At 40.0% G+C, this 23,182-nt stretch overlaps 1 protein-coding gene across 2 annotated transcripts in view; it reads right to left on the bottom strand.

Moving 5' to 3' along the window:
• Window positions 1–23,182, bottom strand: part of LRRC36 (leucine rich repeat containing 36) — a 57,995-nt gene that overhangs the window by 19,730 nt on the left and 15,083 nt on the right. For both annotated transcript variants that reach the window (XM_001089982.5, XM_077984322.1), the window contains 5 exons: window positions 19,295–19,487; window positions 18,146–18,242; window positions 15,069–15,157; window positions 2,630–2,754; window positions 995–1,046 (listed from right to left, as the gene is read on the bottom strand). In XM_001089982.5, the coding sequence (XP_001089982.1) occupies window positions 995–1,046; window positions 2,630–2,754; window positions 15,069–15,157; window positions 18,146–18,242; window positions 19,295–19,487 (556 nt within the window). The remainder of the gene's footprint in view (window positions 1–994; window positions 1,047–2,629; window positions 2,755–15,068; window positions 15,158–18,145; window positions 18,243–19,294; window positions 19,488–23,182) is intronic.

Here is a 23,182-nt window from a genome sequence, read left to right as displayed (position 1 = left end):
AGCCACTGCTCCTGGCTGAAAAAAAATTTTTTTAATTAGCCAGGTGTGGTGGTAGTCCTAACACTTGGGAGGCTGAGGTGGGAGGATTGCTTAAGCCCAGAAGTTTGAGGTTATTATGAGCTCTGATTGTGCCATTGTACTCTACTCTAGCCTGGGCAACAGACTGAGACCCTGTCTCAAAAAAAAAAAAAAAAAAAGGAAGGAAGGAAGTGGGAAGGGAAGAAAGAGAGAGAGAACGAATTGCCTAGAAATCTACATCCATCTAAAATACCCTTCAAGAATGATAGTGAAATAGAGGCATTATCACACAAAGAAAAGCTGAAAGAACTTATCACTAATAGACGTACATTAAAGTATGTACCACTAAAAGGAAAGGAAAATGATATCAGAAGGGAAGCCTGGGAAGAAAAAGGAAGTGAGCAAACAGTGGTTAATAAATGGATAGATTTAAATCTACATTGACTATATAAAAAATATTATCTTATGAAGTCTTTAAAAATATAGAGAATTAAAATTCATAATAACAACATATAAGTCAGGAAAGAATAAATGAAATAAAGTACTATAAGGTTTTTGAATTATGTAAAAGAAGACTTAAGGTATTAACAATTTAAACATTATGTAAGTTAACGATACATATTATCATTTGGGGAATAATACTAAAAATATAGAAAAAGCATATAACTTATAAACTAGTAGAGATAAACAAATGGATGAATAAAAAAATAATAAATACAAAAGAAGGCAAGAAAGGTAAGAAAAAGAATAGTCAGCCAATGCAAAAAAAATCAAGAACAAAGGAGGTCAGAATATCCACTCTTTAGGCAGAGAAGTCCTACAGGTTACTAATCATCCAGGACAGTCCCTCACGAAAGCAGAAATTATTTGACTAAATAGGGCCCCCGTATTGAGACATCTTCATCTCCCAAATCCCATCACATCCAGACTTCTCTGATTAGTATGGGGGAAAATACTCAGTGAGCAAAATATTTACCATCTTCATGGTGATTGTCACTTGGCATCTCCCTTCTTGCCACTTCCTGTGTCTAAAAAAAGTTTGAAAGTTTAGGTAGAAGGAAGTCCATGTGTGTTCAAATGTGAGCTTATTAGACCAGGGGTTCAGAATACTTTCCTGTTAATGGGAAAGACTATCCTTGCAAGTAGGGAAACAGACCTTTAAGCAAAGGTCCAGTTTAAGTCTATTTTAAAACAGTCACAATACAAGGAAATTCTAGAGTTGCTTGAATATCCTTAGGAGGTAAAGATCATAGCAAACAATGACTGTACTTTCTCTGCTTTAGATAGCTCAGCATACAAGGTAGATGAGGCCACTCTCCAACTTTGCTTTTTCTGTTTAAAGGACTCTCATACTTATTGTACCGGCTGGTAAAGCTGACAACCACCATAGCTAAGGGGGTTTTAATAGGCTGAAAATTAATCTGAGGCATAACTAGGCAAGAATTGAAGCAAAACAGAAAACCATCTAGGGTTTGCTTTTAAAAAAATTATCTTAAAGTATTCAGTGTCTTTTTGGTAGTCATGGAGAGAAAGAAATCCCACTTCCTTAATTCTTAAACTAAAAAGATACAGCAAACTATTCAATTTCCTTTTTTCTCACTTCAAGAAGTAATTTCAGAGACATTTTTTTGTTTGCTTTTTAATCCAAGAAGTGCTATTTAACTGGAGATTGCAATACTCTTTGTCTCCACTTCCTTAAGTCAATATGGTTTTAAAAAATGGTAACTAAGATCGTTTCTAAGTCATCCAAGTAGAATCTCCAAAAACAAAGAAACTGATTAAATGTTTATCTTTTTTAAAAGGTGAAGGTAGTCTATACCCGAACTGAAAAGAATAGTACTTTTTACTAATTCAGTCTTGATTATCCAAATTATGGATCAATCAGAGCCTTTGCTGCTTTTCTTTCTCCTCCTGGCTATTTTCTACAATTTTATTGTTCATAAATATATCAAAGAAAAGGCAAAGAAAGGGAGCAGGTGAATATAAAGTAGTCAGTTCTGCTCCTTGTATCATATTCACTCACACAAACAAGCCTTACATAATGGTTGCATCCCTTCTGTCATCAATTTTTTCACTAAAACCTTATTTTTCACTACTCCCCATCTTGCATGATCTCTATCTTCCCATTGCCCACAACTTCCATGCCAACTTTACCCCTTAAACTTTACTTTTTTTGTTACACTGAAGAGGCAGCTTTGCGAAAGTCATACCTTAAATGTAAGACTCAGCATTAAAGGGCAGAGGTAGAAAATGTAAGAAGCAAGGCAACAGGAGATGGAGATACTGGATAGAGAGGAGAAAATTTAAAACCAGCCAAAAACTGTAACAGTTGCATTCCTGTTTGAGGACCAAAATGCCTGTCATAGATATGCTAAAGTTATATGTATAAATATATGACATTAGATAACAGGTTAGTGTGAGAGAGAGGGAAATGGGAGATTGAAATTAATGGAGAAGGTACTCTACATTCTGTCCTGCCCTTTCCTTTAAAAGGGTCTAAAATGCCTTCAAACAAGTCCTCTGAGACCTTCATAAATAATTGAGAGACCATTGAATTATCAGTATTAATCACTGACTAGCCAACAGATCAGCAGGAGAGTGAATACATTACCTGTGTCCCCAGTGGGAAGGTGTCTAATTTCTGATCAGGTGTACCATTGCCCTGAGTTGCAGAAGTACTTAGGGAATCCTTTATTTCTCGGTTGGGGAAGGGAATAAAAAGTCCTTTGTTTGAGTCTGTGTTAAAAGAAAAAGCATACAATGAAGCACTGACCAGACTTCAAAGACAGCATGTCTAATGGAAAGATACTAAAAGGAAAGTCACAAGATTGAGTGCTAGTTCTGGTGCCACCACTTGGAGGCCACATGAATTTGAGCAAATCACTTAACTTCTCTACATCTCTCACTTCATTTGGAAAACAGAGATGATAAAGTCTAAACTTTCTATCTCTTAGGGTTGAGCCAGGTTAAAACAGGATAATGGATATGAAATGGCTTCATAATTTATGAAGTGCTCAACAGAAACTGAGTGGAAGGCAAATACTTTGCACATTTCCTAAGCTAATAAATAATTAACTTTGATACCAATTAAATAATCTCCAACTACAGGGGGAGATGCTGGGAATAGACTCCTGGTATTACACATCTCTAGGGTACTAATCAGCAGTCAGCACTGATTGACCATATCAAATCAGCCTTTTTTTTACCTTACTTTCTCTCTTTTGTAAAAAGAGAGAAACTAAGCTGGGCATGGTGGCTCACACCTGTAATCCTAGCACTTTGGGAGGCTGAGGTGGGCAGATCACTTGAGGTCAGGAGTTCAAGACCAGCTTGACTAACTTGGTGAAATCCTGTCTCTACTAAAAATACAAAAATTAGCTGGGTGTGGTGGTGCACACCTGTAATCCCGGTTGCTCGGTAGGCTGAGGCAAGAGAACTGCTTGAACCCAGGTGGTAGAGGTTGCAGTAAGCCAAGATCATGCCACAGCACTCCAGCCTGGGCGATAGAGCAAGACTCTTTCTCGGGAAGAAAAAAAAAAAATCAAATGTATTAGAACACTCTGTATGTTATTTTCGGTGAGAATTTTTTTTTTTTAATTTTTACATTAAAAAAAGTTTTAATAGAAACAGGGCATCCCTATGTTGCCCAGGCTGATTTAGAACTCCTGGGCTCAAGCAATCTGCCAGCCTTGGCATCCTAAAGTGCTGGGATTACATGCGTGAGCCACCAGGCCTGGTAAGATTTGTTTTCTAGTGAAAGAAAAATAATTTTTAAAAAGCAAAGGAACTAGCATTCCATTTTCATTAAAAAATACTGTTAGGGCCAGGCACGGTGGCTCACACCTATAATTCTAGCACTTTGGGAGGCCGAGGTGGGTGGATCACCTGAGGTCAGGAGTTCGAGACCAGCATGGCCAACATGGTGAAACCCCGTCTCTACTAAAAATACAAAAATTAGCCAGGCGTGGATGCCTATAATCCCAGCTACTTGAGAGGCTGAGGCAGGAGAATCACTTGAACCCAGGAGGCGGAGGTTGCTGTGAGCCGAGATCGTGCCATTGCACTCCAGCCTGGGCAACAGAGCGAGACTCCATCTCCAAAAGAAAAGAGAAAATCCCATTAGTATTTTGCAGTTCACCTTTCAAATTTTCGTGTTAGTTTAATACATATATTCACAAAAAAGTGACAAATAAATTTTAACTTTTTTCCTGTTTTATAATTTTATTTTTTTACCAATATTTTTACTGTGATTAGAAAAATTATTTTAAAAATAAAAAGTAAAAATAACAAAAACTATAGCCTAGTTCTGGCCACTTTGGAAACTGTTATTAAGAAGAGCCTGCCAGCAATTCTATTACAGGCCAGGCACAGTGGCTCATGCCTGTCATCCCAACACTTTGGGAGGCCCAGGTGGGTAGATCACTTGAGCCCAGGAGTTCAACACCAGCCTGGGCAACATAGTGAGATCCCCATCTCTATTGAAAATACAAAAATGAGCCAGGCGTGGTGGCACAAGTCCCAGCTACTTGGGAGGCTGAGGTGGGAGGAACCCTGAGCTTGGGAAGTCGAGACTGCAATGAACTGAGATTGTGCCACTGCACTCCAGCCTGAGTGACAGGAGTGAGACAAGAATGACAAGAAAGAGAGAACGATTCTATTAGGCTGTCATATTTGTACAAAGGTTTTTCCACTCTTGATCAATACATTTATTAATTGTAGAATTCTGGGATTTGGGGTCTTCTGGGGGGACTTGAATTAAAACAAAAGTTTTGTTTTTGTTTAAGGAATTTTTTTCCAGCAGGATTATGTAAGAAGATAGTATCAAGAACTTGGGCCTTTGTCAAACAATGCGCTCTTATGCTCACTTTCATCTACTGGTTGTGGCAACAGAAAGCCACTACAAGCCAGTGCAACTGAGAGTAGACAGTAAATAAAGCCAGCCTCTTGAGAACCAGCCGTTCCATCCATTTGGGGCTCTAAGATGCTTTCTATTTCTGAATTGCTTTCTGGGACTGAAATGTCCTACTTAAACACAAGATGCTCTTCCAACCACTGGACTTGACAGAACTACTTTTCTGCAAGTGACGTGAGCTATCAACCTTTTTGTTCTCTGGTTCCCACTGCAGTAGTACTACAGAAGAAACAAGGTGAAGCAGAAACTGCTAGTTGTAACACAGTCTTTGTGCGAATGAGAATGGTTAGTAGGCTGTGACTTTGGGTTCAGGCCTCCTCTTACCCTTATCCTGCGGAACAAGACTTTGCAGGTGTTCAAGACCCTGCTCCATCCTGCTTTTCCTTCTACAGCACATATGCTCTTTTCCAGATTCACAGGTTCCTTTTCTTTCAACCTATGTATTGGTTCAAATCCCCTACCGCCTGAACTTCTTGCTGAGTGCTCTCATAGTTCTCCTGGGTTTTAGCTATCACTTAAATCTGAGTGACTCTTAATGTAAATCTCTTAACCCTGGTCTCTTTTCTGATGTCTAGACCTAAATTTCCTGAACAGCCCCCAATTAGTGCCCGCACACAACTAAAAAGTCAATATTTTATTTCTTTTTTTTTTTTTCCTTGAGACAGAGTCTTACTCTGTTACCCAGGCTCTGGAGTGCAATGGCACAATCTCGGCTCACTCCACCTCCTGGGTTCAAGCAATTCTCCCACCTCAGCCTCCTGAGTAGCTGGGACCACAGGCATGCACCACCACGCCCAGCTAATTTTTTTGTATTTTTAGTAGAGATGGGGTTTCACCATGTTGGTGAGGCTGGTCTTGAACTCCTGACCTCAAATGATCCGCCCACCTTGGCCTCCCAAACTGTTGGGATTACAGGAGTGAGCCACCGCACCCAGCCAAAAATCAGTATTTTCTAGCCAAACTCATTATCTTCATTTCCAGGCCCACTTCTGCTGCTGGTGCCTCCCCCAATCTTGTTATTGGCATTACCATCACCCAATCACTTAAGATACAAACTTGTTATTTGACTCTTACTCATCTGAAATCTCAATTACCAAGTTCTACAGAATCACTCTATAACTGTGTGAGAAGCTTTATTTTAATTGAGATATAATTCATATATCATACAATTCATCCTTTTACAGTGTACAATTCAGTGTTTTTTAGTATATTCACAAAGTTGTACAACTACCACCACTATCTAATTCTAGAATATTTCATCACCCCCAAAGAAACCTCATATCTGTCATTCCCAATTTTTCTCTCCCTTCCATCCTCTGGCAAACAACAATATACTTTCTGTCTCTATGCAATGGCCTATTCTGCAAATTTTATATAAATGGAATCATACAATATATGGCCTTTCTGTCTGGCTTCTTTCACTTAGCCTGATGTTTTCAAAATACATGTTATAGCATGTGTTAGTACTTCATTCCTTTTTAATGCCTGAATATGGATATGTCACACTTTGTTTATTCATTCTCCAGTCAATGGCTATTATGAATAATGCTGCTTTCATTCCTGTACAAGTTTTTGTATGAACATAGATTTCCATTTCTCTTAGGTATATACGTAGGAGTGGAACTGCTGGATCAAATGTAACTCTATGTTTAACTTTTTGAGACTGTTTTCCAAAACAGCTGCACAATTTTACTTTCCTACCAGCGATGTATGACGGCTCCAATTTCTGTACATCCTTGACATTGCTTTTCTTTATAGCAACTTTTTTAATTGCCAAAACTATTTTATTTTTTATACATATTACTTCATCACTGGATATTAAGCCCAGTATTCAATAGTTACCTTTTCTGCTCCTCCCCTTCCTCCCACGCTCCCAGTCATTGCTTATTAGATGTCCTTTTGATTCTAGTCGGCCTAGTGGATGTGAAGTGGTATCTCCTTATAGTTTTGCTTTGTGATGTTGAGCATCTTTCATGTGCTTTTGGCCAGCTGCGTATCTTCTTTGGAGAAATGTCTATTCAAATTCTCTGCCCACATTTTTTTTTTAATTGGGTTATTTTTGTCTTTTGTTATTGAGTTGTAAGGGTTCTTGTAGAATGAGTTGAGTACATTAGCTCATGCCTGTAATCTTAGCACTTTAAGAGGCCGAGGTGGGAGGGCCGTTTCAGGCCAAGAGTTCAAGACCAGCCTGGGCAACATAGCAAGGCCTTATCTCCACAAAAAATAGTTGGGTGCTAAAAAAAAAAAAAAAAAAAAATAGTGGTGACATGCCTGTAGTCCCCACTACTCAGGAGGCAGGAATATCACTTAAGCCCAGGAGTTTGAGGTTGCAGTGAGCTACGATTGTGCCACCGTACTGCAGCCTGGGCATGACATTACCCTCCAGTTTTTTAAAATATAGAATGAATATTAATTAGATCCTACTCAGATATACAGTCTGCAAACATTTTATCCTATTCTGTGGGTTGTCTTTCCACTTTAATAGTGTCCTTTAAAACACAAAAGATTTTAATTTTTATGAAGTCCTTTGGTAGTTTTTTGTGTCATATCCAAGATATAGGATCACTCTTGAAAAAACAAAACTGATGCCTTACTCTGCCACTATTATGACTAAGTATGTCATATACAACAATCAAGAAAATGAAGCAATTTGTATTCTGAGATCATTTTTTTCTTGTCTTATTTTTTTATTTTTTGTCTTGTCTCAGTTTATTTTATTCTTTTTCTTCAGACACAAAATATATCCAGCCCTTAATTCCAAAAGCAAATTTAATTATGACATGTTGTCCAGCCCAGGTTTGAACATCCATATAATCAATGCGATAGGGCAATTTGTTTGAAAATTATTTTCTATTTGTAATAATAGAGAAATGGGTTTATCATACAGATACAGGGGCAAATAATAGCTACTTCTACTATCAGTAATCCCAGCTGGATGAGGCTCCATTTCACATGTTTGTACAAAGACCCTGCAATCAATGGGAGGCTGAGATCTGGCCAGATCCCCTTCAAGGAAGGACTTGCTGCCCAGCTGCTGGAGGGCACTTCAGCCGTTTGCTCTTCATTCAGAGTCCATCTTAGCTATCAAGAACCATCTCCTGATGCCATTCTCTTCCAACGACAGTTCACTCCCCATGACAGAGCTAGGCAGGGTACAAAGGCCCAGACATTTCAGCCTAGTAAGGGACATTCTGAAGGGAAGTTCTTACTCTAGAGCTCTCTCTCTGCTTAACCCTCTTTCCTCCCCTTCCTCTCAGTGTTACTCTCAAATAAACATATTGTACCCCAGATTCCACTGAGATAAAAATATAAGAGCAGAAATAACTTGGCTTTCACTAGTCTCCAAAACCATTTCTTTTAAATTGCTAATCACCAATAAAAACAACACAATCCCTGACATTTAAAATATTAATATGTAATAACTATTGCAGATATGATAATTATTAAAGGTAATTGGTGAGGTGGTTTTTTCCTATCATGAACAGACTGTGTGTAATCTTAGTAACCTTGTATTTTTCCCCCCTTTAAATAATAGTTGTGTCTTATATTCATAAATTCCATTTTTCTGAAGTTTGAACTACATAGCAAAACACTGCAGGTAAAAATACTTCATGTTTTGTATCCAGGCTTTCTTTTCGTATCCTCCAGGACTTAATCAACCTGTGCTTCCTCATCTGCATTTATTTTACCATTGGCCTCCTAGGACAGGTCCTCATTACCTCCCACTAACTAAATCTAGCTTGAGTTATCTCTCAAAATCACACATTTAAGCATGCCTCGCCTCTAAGAGATCCTTAATTATTACCTATTTTCAAGAGAAGAAAATGAACATAATTAGTAAAGAGGGCCTTTGCAACTTGGCTTTATCTCCAGCCACCAGCTGAGTCAATTTCCTGATCTGTTTCACCTGTCTGCTGCTGCTTTTCCCTCTACATTGCCGCTGCTTTTCTCTCTACCTTTTCCCCTCAACTATGCCCACTGAACTCTATTTGAATGCCCAACTAAAGTGTTGTTTTGTGCAGCCTTTTCCCAGGCCTACAATGAGTACTAACTGCAACCGCCTCTCCTCCATCCCTCTATATCTCTGCCACAGTGAAACTCTTGTCTCATGGTGAAGCCTGACTTGTGACCTAATTAGCTGTAATAAATCCCTCCAAAATGGGAGTATGTGAAGATGTGACACTATTTTAATCATGTCCTTGTCTGCCTACCCCCAACACAGGATTTGCCCAGTAGATACTCCTTTGCTGAATTGCTCTCATTTCCACTGACAGAGATTGCTAACTGCCTCTCCCCCATATTCATTATTCCTCCCTTAGAACTCTTCCCATGACAGCCCTAGATTGTCAACATCTGGATTTCTAAAAGAGAGAGAAATGAACTTCTATCTTGTTCAAGTGACTATTTTGAGAAGTCCCTGCTATTCCAAGCTGATTTTTATTCAGCCAAAACTCCATCATGGCTAAACCAAGAGATGACATGGATCAACATGTTGAAATGGGATGGTTTTCAATGCTAGACACAGGAATGAGCCACTGAGGGTGGCTGTGGTGGATTTTTCCTTGTTATTTTAGAATAATATATTAGATCAGTATATTTTCAGTAGGACTCTATTTAAAGGCAAATAGAACTGGCAAAAACAGTGAGTTAGGTTGTTTTCAACTAGTACCTACAGGATAAATGTAAATTGTTCTTAGTAAGGCATTCACTGTTCTCCAGAACTTGACCTTCTACCCAACATAAACCTTCCACCCAAATCACACCGACACATGGCTTTCTTCATGACCTACCATGCTCCTTACCACTTCCAGACAGTAATTCACACCAACCCCACCAATCAAAATGTGCTGCTCCTCTTTTCAGGCCATTCCATTGCTGTCTAGCCTGTAAGGTCTGATGGCTTTGTTTCCATATCTGTCATAAAACCTTTCTCCACTGCCCCCAGCACACACTGGGCTTCTGTAGCATGTCACCAGCCACATCAGTGTTTCTCAAGCTCAATGTTCTAATAAACTCTGAGAACAGGAGTCCAGTTTGAGAAACTATAAGAAACTAAACTCAGTATACAAAAAGGCATCTTAAAAAGATTATATTGGAACAATTTGGCAGTTTCTTACAAAGCTCAACATACTGTTACATGATCCAGCAATCATGTTCTTTGGCAATTACTCAAATGAGTCGAAAACTTATGCCCACACAAAAACCTGCACAAGGTTGTTTATAACAGCTCTAGTCATAATTGCCAAAACTTGGAAGTAACCAAGATGTCTTTCAGTGGGTGAGTGGATAAATAAACTGTGGTACATCCAGACAATAAAATATTGTTCAGCACTAAGAAGAAATGAGCTGTTAAGCCATGAAAAGGCATGGGGGAAATTTAAGTGTATATTGCTAAGTGAAAGAAGCCAATCTGAAAGGCTACATACTGAATGATTCCAACTATATGACATTCTGGAAAAGGCAATACTATGGAGACAGTAAAAAGATCAGTGGTTGCCAGGAATTAGAGAGGATGAAGGAATGAATAGGTAAGCACAGAGAATTTTTAGGGCAGTGAAGCTATTTTTGTATGATAGTACAAAAATAGTACAATGGTACAATAGTAGAATGGTAGATACATGTCGTTATACATTCATCAAGCCCATAGAATGTACAACACCAAGGACGAAACCTAATGTAAACTATGAACTTTGGGTTATAATGATGTGTCAGTGCAGGTTTATCCGATTGTAACAAATGTACCACTCTGGGGCAGGATATTCATAGTGGGGGAGGCTGTGCGTGTGTGCAGGTAGGGTATACGGGAACTCTACTGCCAGCATTTTTGCTGTGAATCTAAATCTGTTCTAAAAAATAAAGTATGTTTTAAAAATCAGATTATTGGCCAGGTGCAGTGGCTCACATCTGTAATCCCAGCACTTTGGGAGGCCCAGGTGGGCGGATCACTTGGGGCTAGGGGTTCCAGACAAGCCTGGCCAACATGGTGAAACCCTATCTCTACTAAAAACACAAAAATTAGCCAGGCGTGGTGATGCACGCCTGTAATCCCAGGGAGGCTGAGGCATAAGAATCACTTGAACCCGGGAGGTGGAGGTTGCAATAAGCCGAGATGGCACCACTGCACTCCAGCCTGCGCAACCGAATGAGACTCTGTCTCAAAAACAAAAAAAGTTTCACTAAAATGGATGGGCTTTGGTCTGGGTCATAAAGAACGGTAGGATATGAGTAAAGCATTACAAGCAGAGGGACAGCATTAGTTTAGGGACAGATGAGGGAGAAAAGAAGGACTATTTGGGGAGGAAGGAGTGGTTTGATTGAGTATTGGACATTGTAGTTGACAAACAGGAGATAAGATTTCAGTTTAGGTTGAAGAGACGAATTACACATAGAGCTTAGGGGAGTCTTATATGCCAAGTAAAGGAGTTTAGACTTAATTTAGTAGGGGAGTAGGAGCCAGAGAAGTTTTTGAGCAGGTAAGCATAATGAATTATCACAGCTGTGTTTTAAGAGAATTAATCTGGCAGCAAAGTACAAAATGAATTGAAGGAGTAAGAGACTGTGAGGCAGTATCATGTAATGGTTAAGAGCACTTTGATGACAGATGGACCAGAGTTTGCCTCCTAGCTCTGCCACTTACTGTATAACTGGGGCAAGTTATTTCACCTTTTTGGGTCTCAGTTTCCTCACCTGTAGAACCACCTTCAAGGTTGTTGTGAGGATTAACTGAGATAATTAACCATGCCTGGTAAAAAAAAGACTATCAAGAAATAGAAAGGGGCTGGATGTGCTGTAATCCCAGCGCTTTGGGAGGCCGAGGAAGGCAGGTCACTTGAGGCCAGGAGTTCGAGACCAGACCGATCAACATGGTGAAACCCCCGTCTCCACTAAAAATGCAAAAATTAGCTGGGCACAGTGGCACGCACCTGTAATCCCAGCTATTCCAAAAGCTGAGGCATGAGAATTGCTTGAACTTGGGAGGCAAAGGTTGCAGTGAGCCGAGATCCTGCCACTGCACTCCAGTCTGGGTGACAGAGTAAGACCCTGTCTCAAAACAACCAACCAACCAAAAAACCAAACAAAAAAAGAAATGGAAAGGAAGGCTCGTCAATTGTGGATCATACTATAGGGCATGAACATTCAGCTCAGAGGAGCAGCAGTGGCAAACCCCAACATGATTCTGGGACAGGGTAATGGTAAAGTTGTGGTGATACTGATGAAACCCTAGGAGCTGTTTAAGGCTGGGGGAGAGGGGCTCATTTGTTTGTTTGTTTTGGGGGTTATTTTGGACATGTTTAGCTTGATAGGCTGTTAGACAGTGGTGATTCCAAGCGTATATTACAAGGTGGTCAACAGAAATACGGGCCTGGTGCAGAGAGAGACCAGTGCAGGTTGTCAAAGCTAGACCAATATATTTAAGACATGAGGAAAGAATATAAAATAAATATAAATAAATAAAACAGGCTGGGCACAGTGGCTCACGCCTATTATCCTAACACTTTGGGAGGCTAAGGGGGGCAAATTGCTCAAGCTCAGGAGTTCAAGACCAGCCTGGGCAACACAGCAAAACGGCAAAACCCCTCTCTACAAAAAAATACAAAACTTAGCTGTGCATAGTAGCATACACCTGTAGTCCCAGCTACTCAGGAGGCTGAAGTGGAAGGATGGCTTGAGCCCAGGAGGCAGAGGTTGCAGTGAGCTGAGATTGCACCACTGCACCCCAGCCTGGGCAACAGAATGAGACCCTTTCTCAATAAATAAATAAATAAATAAATAAACAAACAAATGAAACATTTATTTATTTATAAATAAGGCTGTAAAATAGATGAGATCAATAGAGTCAAAGAGAAAAAACAGGAGAGCCCAAAGATGTAGCCTAGGTACGCATATTTTGGGGATATGGGAAGAGAGAGAGGAACCTTTCAAAGACTCAACGATTATGTGGTTAGGAGAATAAGAGGAGGATCCAAGACAGTGGAGGTTCACTGCCATTTGAAATGATTGGTGGAAAAACACCATTGTGAACAACTGAGCTAGTGAGAGATGTTCTCCAGAAAGTTTTCTCCTAGCCTGTGGCATGGCCATTAACGTGGCATAACCACTTCGATCATATTGGATTACCAACAGTGCTTACTGGCAACACACCCCAGGGAATCCAGCACAAACACAATTTTCGGTGGAAAACAAAGCTCCTTAACGTTTTGAAGTAGCAAAATAAATTTGATATTAAAAAAAAAATCCAGGCAACAGCTGGAGCTTCTAAGAACTTTTAGAAATGGGCCCTCTAGCAAAGCAGTTTGTTCTTAGAAGAGAAAGTGCACTTTCAGACTTTTTAATTGTGTTAATGAAGTAATATGGCATAAATGAAGTCTAATTCAGCTCACACAAAAAAGAGGTTGCCAAATTATGCTTCAATGTGTTTTTCTCTGTCTAGAAATGGATACTTAAATGCCTGTACCTAGAAAAAAAGACTAGGCTGTATACCAAAAGTAGTATACCAAGGAAGGCTGTATACCAAAGCATTAACTAGGACCTAACTGTTGTTTTTCATGATTTTCAGTCTTTTTCAAAATTATTACAATAAAATTGTATCAATTTAAAAATATTAAAAATGCTATTTAAAATGAAATAAAGTATTCATACTCCCAATATTTATATGTGCTGGGACATCCAAGAAATGAACATTAAAATCACACCTCATTATGTCTTTTTGTTTGTTTTTTGAGACAGAGTCTCACTCTGTTGCCCAGGCTAGAGTGTAGTGGCACAGTCTGGGCTCACTGCAACCCCGCTTCCCGGGTTCAAGCAATTCTCATGCCTCAGTCACTGAAGTAGCTGGAATTGCAAGCATGTGCCACCACACCTGGCTAATTTTTGTATTTTTAGTAGAGATGGGGTTTTGCCATGTTGGCCAGGCAGGTGTTGAATTCCTGGCCTCAGGTGATCTGCCCATCTCAGCCTCCCAAAGTGCTGGGATTACAGGTGTGAGCCACTGTGCCTGGCCTGTGTCTTATTTTACCACAAAATACTGTAAAAATGATTTGTCAATAAATGATAAGAAATCAAGAAAATAAAATACATGTTATAAACTGAAAACCCTTAATGTCTGAACTACAGTGTAGAGTCAACCTACTAAAGTTATTGCTTGGCTTTTAGGAATTGATTTTTAGAGTTTGTATATAATTCACTAGATTCTTCCAAGGGAAGAGGCACTGAGACCAAAGAACATTTTTTCAGGTAAAAGTTCGCTTGATTTATTTGACAGTACCAAAAGCTAATCCACAAGGATTCACTGGATGCAACTTCTCTGGTGGAAAGCTTTCTCCCAGCCTGTGGCATGACCATTAAGGTGACATAACCACTTTATTTCTTTTTTCTTTTTATTTTTTTTTAAGACGGAGTTTCACTTTTGTTGCCCAGGCTGGAGTACAATGGCATGATCTCGGCTTACCACAACCTCTGCCTCCCAGGTTCAAGCGATTCTCCTGCCTCAGTCTCTCGAGTAGCTGGGATTACAGTCATGCGCCACCATGCCCGGCTAATTTTGTATTTTTAATAGAGACGGGGTTTCTCAGTGTTGGTCAGGTTGGTCTTGAACTCGCGACCTCAGGAGATCTGTCCGCCTCAGCCTCCCAAAGTGCTAGGATTACAGGCGTGAGCCACCGTGCCCAGCCTGGCATAACCACTTTAACCATATTGGCTTATCAACTGTATTTCCAGGAACATAGTAAACATTTCCTCAGGAATATATCCCAAACACAAGAGATTCTGCAGCTGCAAAGGTTCTTGGTTGGGCAGCCCAGGAAGCCCAGGGTGTGAGCTGGATGTATGCATATGAGTCGCCAGTCTCTAATGATATCAATCACTGATGTAATTTTCTGGGTATACTAATGATGTAAAGTGATGTAAATGAAATTGAACTCTCCAAGTACAGCTTGTGCTTTGATGGGCTCTGGGTTAGGCCTGCTCTGTAAGGTCCTTCTGGCAGTGAGAGGATGGAAGAAAAACACAGTCAGTAAACCTGTGCTTGCTTCAAATCTGTTCTTTCTCAACTATGTGTCTTCATCTTACCCAATATTGGCTACGGCAGCTGAGATAACTGATGATTTAATCATTTTATAATCACAGGGAGAAAACTTACCCATTTCAATCCTGCTGTCAACATTAGCACTGACTTTTGATGCAGAGCTCTCACCTGTTACACAGTTTTTCATTGTCTTCTCCCTAGAGCTGCCACATAGAATAATTTATTTACAACTCAAAACAAAAACAAAACAAAACAAAACAAAAAAACAAAAAAAAAAGGCGGCTTCTGAGATCACCAGTAAATGCTATTTAGAAAACATTTTATGGTGATCGGATTTTTCTTAAATGCTCTTGAACATATTAATTTAATTATATTTCGGCTGGGCGCAGTGGCTCACCCCTGTAATCCCAGCACTTTGGGAGGCTGAGTCAGGTGGATCACCTGAGGTCAGGAGTTCAAGACCAGCCTGGCCAACACGGCGAAACCCCGTCTCTACTAAAAATACAAAAACTGGCCAGGCATGATGGCAGGTGCCTGTAGGCCCAGCTACTCAGAAGGCTGAGGCAGGAGAATCGCTTGAACCCAGGAGGCAGAGGTTGCAGTGAGCCGAGATCGTGCCACTATACTCTAGTTTGGGTGACACAGCGAGACTCCGTCTCCAAAAAAATAAAAATTTCACAAACATTTCAGTTAAAGCCATACTTTACAAGAAAAAGTAATATTTATACTGGGAAATATGAGAGAAGGACACTATAGTTCAGCCTATAAAGTGTGAAAGCCAGAAGATTTAGAACTTAGATACTCTGTTTTCTTGACACATACTTAGATCTGAATTATTGAGGGAGTAGGATAGTTTCTTTCTAATTAAAACACTCATAGTTAGGACACAGAAAGGAAGATTCTGCTGCCAAGAATTATAGAGGAGACAACTGTAGCTGTTAGTTAGAAAAGCACACAAGAAAGACAGGTAGGTACCTTGGGTAGTACAGTAAGTACACAAAGCCTAGGCTGTAAGTATCAGATGCTTTATAATCACCATTTCATGTAATCATAAAAGGCCCCCTACTGGTTATTATTTCCATTTTATAGGTGGGGGAACTGGGACTCAGAAAGGCTTAAAAAAAAAAAAAATTCACCCAAAGTTAGAGAATTTATAAGATATTAATGTTAATACAGGGTACTTGAGTAACATTTTGCCTCCAGTTTTGCAATCATTATATGGTAACTAAACAGATAAATGATGGAATTAATTTATCTGTTTATTAGAAAGTTTATTCAGTTACACATTAATTAATCTCTGTATTTTTGTAGTGAATGGTACCCAATGCATTTAAAACAGAAATTAATCCATAAAATATATATACAATATTTTAGAAGCACTCAATTTCTGTCTAAAGAAGAGTGACTATTCTATGCAAAGAAACCTCAATAAATCTGATTTTAAAAAATAGGAAACTGACCAGGCGCAGTGGCTCAAGCCTGTAATCCCAGCACTTTGGGAGGCCGAGACGGGCGGATCACGAGGTCAGGAGATGGAGACCATCCTGGTTAACATGGTGAAACCCTGTCTCTACTAAAAAATGCAAAAAACTAGCTGTGCGAGGTGGCGGACGCCTGTAATCCCAGCTACTCGGGAGGCTGAGGCAGGAGAATGGCGCAAACCCGGGAGGCGGAGCTTGCAGTGACCTGACATCCGGCCACTGCACTCCAGCCTGGGCGTCAGAGCGAGACTCCGTCTCAAAAAAAAAAAAAAAAAGAAAAAAAGAAAAAAAGAAACTAAGAAAAAATAGGAAACCAAGAATGTTCACAGAAGTCTGCACTATAAAACATACAATGGATCAAAGCAGAGACAGGCAAAAGTCACTGGGAAAGGAAAGGATCTCAAGCCAATGGGCATTGACTTCATTCATTCATCATTCAATACATTATTTCTTAGCATCGTCTGTATTCCAGACACGGTTCTAGCAACTAGGGATACTGTAATAAGCAAGACCAACAAGATCCTTGTTCTCATGGAGTTTATGTTCTAGTAGTAAAGGTAAAAGCAATAAACAAACAAAAGACTTATTCTGGAGAATAATATAAGAATAATGTTGTGGGGACATGTTCATGATATCTTGTTAAATTAAAAATGGTGAGCTAGGCAGTGGTGTGCACCTGTAATCCCAGCTACACAGGAGGCTGAGGCAGCAGAATCACTTGAACCCGGGAGATGGAAGTTGTACTGAGCCAAGATCGCACCGCTGCACTCCAGCCTGGGTGACAGAGCAAGACTCCGTCTCAAAAAGAAAAAAAAACAAAAACAAAAAAAAGGATATTTACCAGAATATAATGAAGGTTTCTTTCTGAATGGTAGTATTATGAATTACTTACTTTATGCCTTGTGTTTTTTCTCTGTACTTTCCAAATTCTCAATAATAAGCATGTATTACCTTTGTCATCAGAAAAAAATACTGATATATCTATGTGTCTATAGTACAAAGGATATCTGGAAGGATGTATACCAAACATTACTAATAGTTAACTCTCAGTTGTAGGATATGAAGTGACTTTGACTTTTTTCAGTGTAGTTTTCTGTATTATTAAAATTGTAATGGACTACTATCTATTTTTTTAAAATAATAAAGCTACTTTTTAAAAAGCATAGGTTTGGGGGTAGAAGATAATGGTACCTTCTTTTGAGAGGATTTTAGTAACAAGAAATGGACAAAGCTACCATTCAGAAATTTTAGAGTCTCAAAGTTTATTCACTTTTTGTTTTGAAGAGAAATGCTTCTCTTCCCTTCCTTTAACAAATTTATCTCTAACAATCTTGCCCATGGTAATGTAATCCTAATTCAATAGGAAAAGATCAGGAACTGATTGATAACTCTACCAAGAAAGAGTTGGTAAGCATTTATAGGAATAAGTAATCTCATAATATCCCTATCTATAACCTGTGAACAACAACTTTAGAGAATTTATAACAATTATACCCAGAGTTCAAGAAAACAGGGATGTACCCACTGAGGGCCAGATTATCATGCCAGATAAAATCTCAGCTTTTGCAGAATAAATACTTTTATTCCTGATCTGAGGATTCTTACAATTTGTGGGAAATTTCTGTTGGAAAATGAAGAAAGCTAAGCAGGAATTCACTATTTCCTATGTCCAGAACCAAACTTTAAAAATTTTGTAAAGAATCTTCTTACCTTTTTTCCACCTCTAAAAGAAAATTTTCACTGTTGCCCAACTGACTAAAATGCAGCTTGGCAGCTTTTCTCTCACCTTCACGTACAGTTCGGTCATCTGGAGGCAAAAACCATGGTCTGAGCATGTTTCTTTTTTTGGCATAACCATACTAGTAGTGAATCAGAAAACCATATTCACAGAGGAAAAAATAAGACGAGTCTCATCTTGGTGTGTTAGAGACAGGTCATAAAATAATGCTATTATGTTGTCACTGGAGCAGGCAGTAACTCAGGGAGACTGCAGGGAGCCATAGCGACCACTGCCTCACAGTTTTAACTACCCTTCAGGAAAGCAGAGCTTGGACAGTAAACAATTCAAAGGCCTAGTGTTAGGGCAGAAAGTCATACCATTGTCTGAAAGAGTTTACTTAGTTTCCCTACAATGAGTTTCCCAGGACCATGTGAAATCCAATTTTGTATCAATAAGAAATGTATACTCAACAATAAAATTATAAGAAAGTCCAGCCTGGGCAACATGATGAAACCCCATCTCTACAAAAAATACAAAAATTAGCTGGGCATGGTGGCGCATGCCTTTAGTCCCAGCTACTTAGGAGACTGAAATGGGAGAATTGCTTGAGCCCAGGAGGTCCAGGCTGCAGTGAGCCAAGATCATGCCGCTGCACTCAAGCCTGGGCAACAGAGTGAGACCCTGTCTCAAATAAATAAATAAATAAATAAATAAATAAATAAGTAAGTAAAATAATAAGAAAATACAGACCAGCTCATTTGAAGGAATATTTCTTGTTTCTTGCCAACTAAGCCCCAAATAAATTGTATTAGCTTTCTATTGCTAATACAGTTGCAAAGTTGGGGCACCTGGAAAAATAATTCTCAACCTGGAAATTTTGTGTTGAGGAGGAAGGGGCGGTGAAACCATCAACTGAAGAAAACTAAAGCTGGAAGTAACTGATAAAATCATAGACTGTCATTCAATAAACAATAAAAGAACTCGTCATACATCCTGCCAACACAAAAGAGTTACATAAATATTGACTAATAAACAAATATATCCTGCCAGTGCACACTCTGGGCCAACATCCAAAAGGTTAAGGGGCAGCTGATTTAAAGTTAGATTCTGTGGAAAAGAACAGAGAAGGAAGATCTTACCTAATTTCTCCAGAGTTTGTAGTGTGTATACAGCAAAGAGCCTATAATCTGTATCTTTCCTTACAACAGGATTAAGTCTCAAATCCAGTTCTTTGAGGAAGGGTAATGGTTGTAGACGGGACACTTCCACTAATGAAGGAATGTTGTTATAATATAAATTCAGGTCTTGTAGTGAACATAAATACTGGATTCCCTACAAGGAAAACATCACATTATGAAATGGCATATTGGTAAAGACTAGGAACCTCATAGATAAAGGTGGAAATATATGTTACTTTCCATCCTTAAACATGTTATCTGAGTCCCCAGTGAGAAAGGCAGGGCTGGAACTCCCACTTAACTTGTCTGAAAATAAGACCACTGTAGTCCATGAGCACTGGGTGTTCCATACATTAAATAATTCATATATATAATACATTTCCTTCTTTACAAAATCTGACATTCAAATATCTGCAGTCAATTCTCCACTGCTGTTGGCTCTCCAATTATTCTCCCAATGCAATCCAATCCTTCACAGTGGTTTCCCAGTGGCCAAGCCACATTAGCATTCTCTCACTTTTGTCCCAACCCCTCTCCTGATGCCACAAGCACCTTAATTTACAAGAAGGGAGGTAAGCAAAAAAGCTGGTTCTAGGGGAAAGGGGCATGGTTAAAAAAAAAAAAAGTGTGTGTGTGTGTGTGTGTGTGTGTGTGTGTTGTGTTGTGTTCTTATATCTCAGTGCCTCACTTATATGGTCAAAGGACTATTTAGGGAAACAAAACAATGCTATCTCCAAGTCCTCCCTCCTGGACCAGTCTAGGCTTCCTCTTGTCTTTGTTTTCCTCTTCAGAGTTCCTGCTACCACACAAGCTTCCCATTTAATCAATCAGTCAGATCTCCTTTGCAGAAATGTTCTTCCTTGTTCAGTTCTCTTTCTGTGGATTTAACAACCCCACCCTCTACCTAACTGGCAACACTACAATCAAGACTGGCAAACTTGAGAGGAAAAGCCACAATTTTCTTCCTCTGTTGAAACCTGCTATTGAAAAGATTTATTTCATCTTTATGTATTTAGCTAGTTAGCTGCTTTTGCCCAATACTAAGTTTCAGGACAATTTCAAAACATGTACATATATGTATAATCGCGTACTTTTTTTTTTTTTTTTGAGACAGCATACCACTCTATTGCCCAGGCTGGCGTGGGCGTGATCACAGCTCACTGCAGCCCTGACTTTCTGGGCTCAAGTGATCCTCTCGCTTCAGCCCCTGAGTAGCTGGGAATACAGGCATGTGCCACCACACCTGGCTAACTATTTTTTTATTTTTAGTAGAGACAACATCCCACTATGTTGCCCAGGCTGGTCTTGAACTCCTGAGCTCAAGCAATTCTCCTGCCTTGGCCTCCCAAAGTGTTGGGATTACAGGCATGAGCCACTGTGCCTGGTTAATCATATACTTTTAATAGTAAAAATGAAAAAAAAAAAGTAAAAATGCTTTTCATAAAAGGAATTCTGTCACTGATAATTATTTCAGAAAGGTGAAATTATTTTCCATCATGTATTTATAAAATGATGTTTTTATTCTCCTCTCATTTAAAATTATCATTTTCTCATTGCAAGAAATTTAGAAAATTCAAAGACACAAAACATTCCCAACACAACCCTGTTTATACTTTGATGAATTTCTTTCTTTTTTTTTTTTTTCCTCCAATTCCATTAACTTCCATATTGTTAATGGGTCAGTGGTGAGGAATAGCTATCAGTGCCCTTGGCCTCACTCTCAGGGCAGTGCACCATTAGGACTGTCTTTCATTGTCTGATGGCCCAGCTCAACTTTTTTTTTTTTTTTTTTTTTCCTGAGACAGAATCTTGCTCTGTCACCCAGGCTGGAGTGTAGTGGCACGAACATGGCTCACTGCAGCCTTGAACTCCTGGGGCAAGGGATCCTCCTGCTTCAGTCTCCCAAATAGCTGGGATTATAGGCATGCACCACCAACTATGGTTTTTGTTTGTTTGTTTGTTTTTGTTTTGTAGAGACAGGGTCTTGCTCTGTTGCCCAGGCTAGTCTCAAACTCCTTGCCTAAAGTGATCCTCCTGCCTCAGCCTCCCAAAGTGCTGGGATTATAGACATAAACCACCACACTTGGCTCAAGTAATCTTTTAAAGTCTCTCAGTGTAAAATTAAGGAAATACAGCTGGGTGTGGTGGCTTACGCCTGTAATCCCAGCACTTTGGGAGGCCAAGAAGGGTGGATCACGAGGTCAGGAGATCGAGACCATCCTGGCTGAGATCGAGACCAGCCTGGCTAACACAGTGAAACCCCATCTCCACTAAAAATACCAAAAAAAAAAAAAAAAAAAAAATTTAGCTGGGCATGGTGGCGGGCACTTGTAGTCCCAGCTACTCAGGAGGCTGAGGCAGGAGAATGGCGTGAACCTGGGAGGCAGAGCTTGCAGTGAGCCAAAATCGCGCCACTGCACTCCAGCCTGGGCAACAGAGTGAGACTCCATCTCAAAAAAAAAAAAAAAAAGAATTAAGGAACACTTTCTTATCCTCTCACTTTCACCAGTTGGCATGAATTTATGTATTCCCCAAAGTTACACTACGAATAATCGAATAATCACAAAACATTTTCTCCCAGGAAAATTAAACAAAGGGATTCAGAACTGTTAAAGATTAATATAAAATCACAGATGCGGCTGGGCGTGGTGGCTCATGCCCGTAATCCCAGCACTTTGGAAGGCTGAGGTGAGCAGATCACCTGAGGTCGTGAGTTCGAGACCAACCTGGCCAACATGGTGAAACCCTGCCTTTACTAAAAATACAAAAATTAGCTGGGTGTGGTGGTGGGCACCTGTAATCTCAGCTACTCAGGAGGCTGAGTCAGGAGAATCTCTTGAACCTAGAAGGCGGAGGTTGCAGTGAGCCGAGATCACACCACTGTATTCCAACCTGGGCAACAGAGACTCTGTCTCAAAAAAATAAATAAATAAAATAAAATCATAGATGCAAAAAATATAGAAAATTAACATTACTGAGTACTTCCTATATGCCAAGCACTGCACCAGGAGTCTTATATATGTTCTATTTGATTACATGTGTTAACTTGATTTTTTTTTTTGAGACAGAGTCTCACTCTGTTGCCCAGGCTGGTGTGTAGTGGTAAGATCTTGGCTCACTGCAACCTCCGCCTCCCAGGTTCAAGCAATTCTCCTACTTCAGCCTCCCAAGTAGCTGGGACTATAGGAGCTCGCCACCACACCTGGCTAATTTTTGTTTTTTTTTTTTTTTTTTTTTTTTTTTTTGAGACGGAGTCTCGCTCTGTTGCCCAGGCTGGAGTGCTGTGGCCGGATCTCAGCTCACTGCAAGCTCCGCCTCCCGGGTTCCCGCCATTCTCCTGCCTCAGCCTCCCAAGTAGCTGGGACTACAGGCGCCCGCCACCTCGCCCGGCTAGTTTTTTTTTTTTTTGTATTTTTTAGTAGAGACGGGGTTTCACCGTGTTAGCCAGGATGGTCTCGATCTCCTGACCTCGTGATCCGCCCGTCTCGGTCTCCCAAAGTGCTGGGATTACAGGCTTGAGCCACCGCGCCCGGCCTAATTTTTGTATTTTTAGTAGAGATGGGGTTTCACCATGTTGGCCAGGCTGGTCTCGAACTCCTGACCTCGTGATCCACCTGCCTGGGCCTCCCAAAGTGCTGAAATTACAGGCATTAGCCACCATGCCCAGCCAACTTGATTTTTTTTTTTTTTTTTGAGACGGAGTCTTGCTCTATTGCCCAGGCTGGAGTGCAGTGGCATGATCTCGGCTCACTGCAAGCTCCACCTCCTGGGCTCACGCCATTCTGCCTCAGCCTCCCCAGCAGCTGGGACTACAGGCGCCCACCACCATGCCTGGCTAATTTTTTTGTA

The sequence above is a fragment of the Macaca mulatta genome, chromosome 20, assembly GCF_049350105.2.
Source record: "Macaca mulatta isolate MMU2019108-1 chromosome 20, T2T-MMU8v2.0, whole genome shotgun sequence".
In the NCBI taxonomy this organism is placed as follows: domain Eukaryota; kingdom Metazoa; phylum Chordata; class Mammalia; order Primates; family Cercopithecidae; genus Macaca; species Macaca mulatta.
This window is presented reverse-complemented; position numbering and strand designations above follow the sequence as displayed.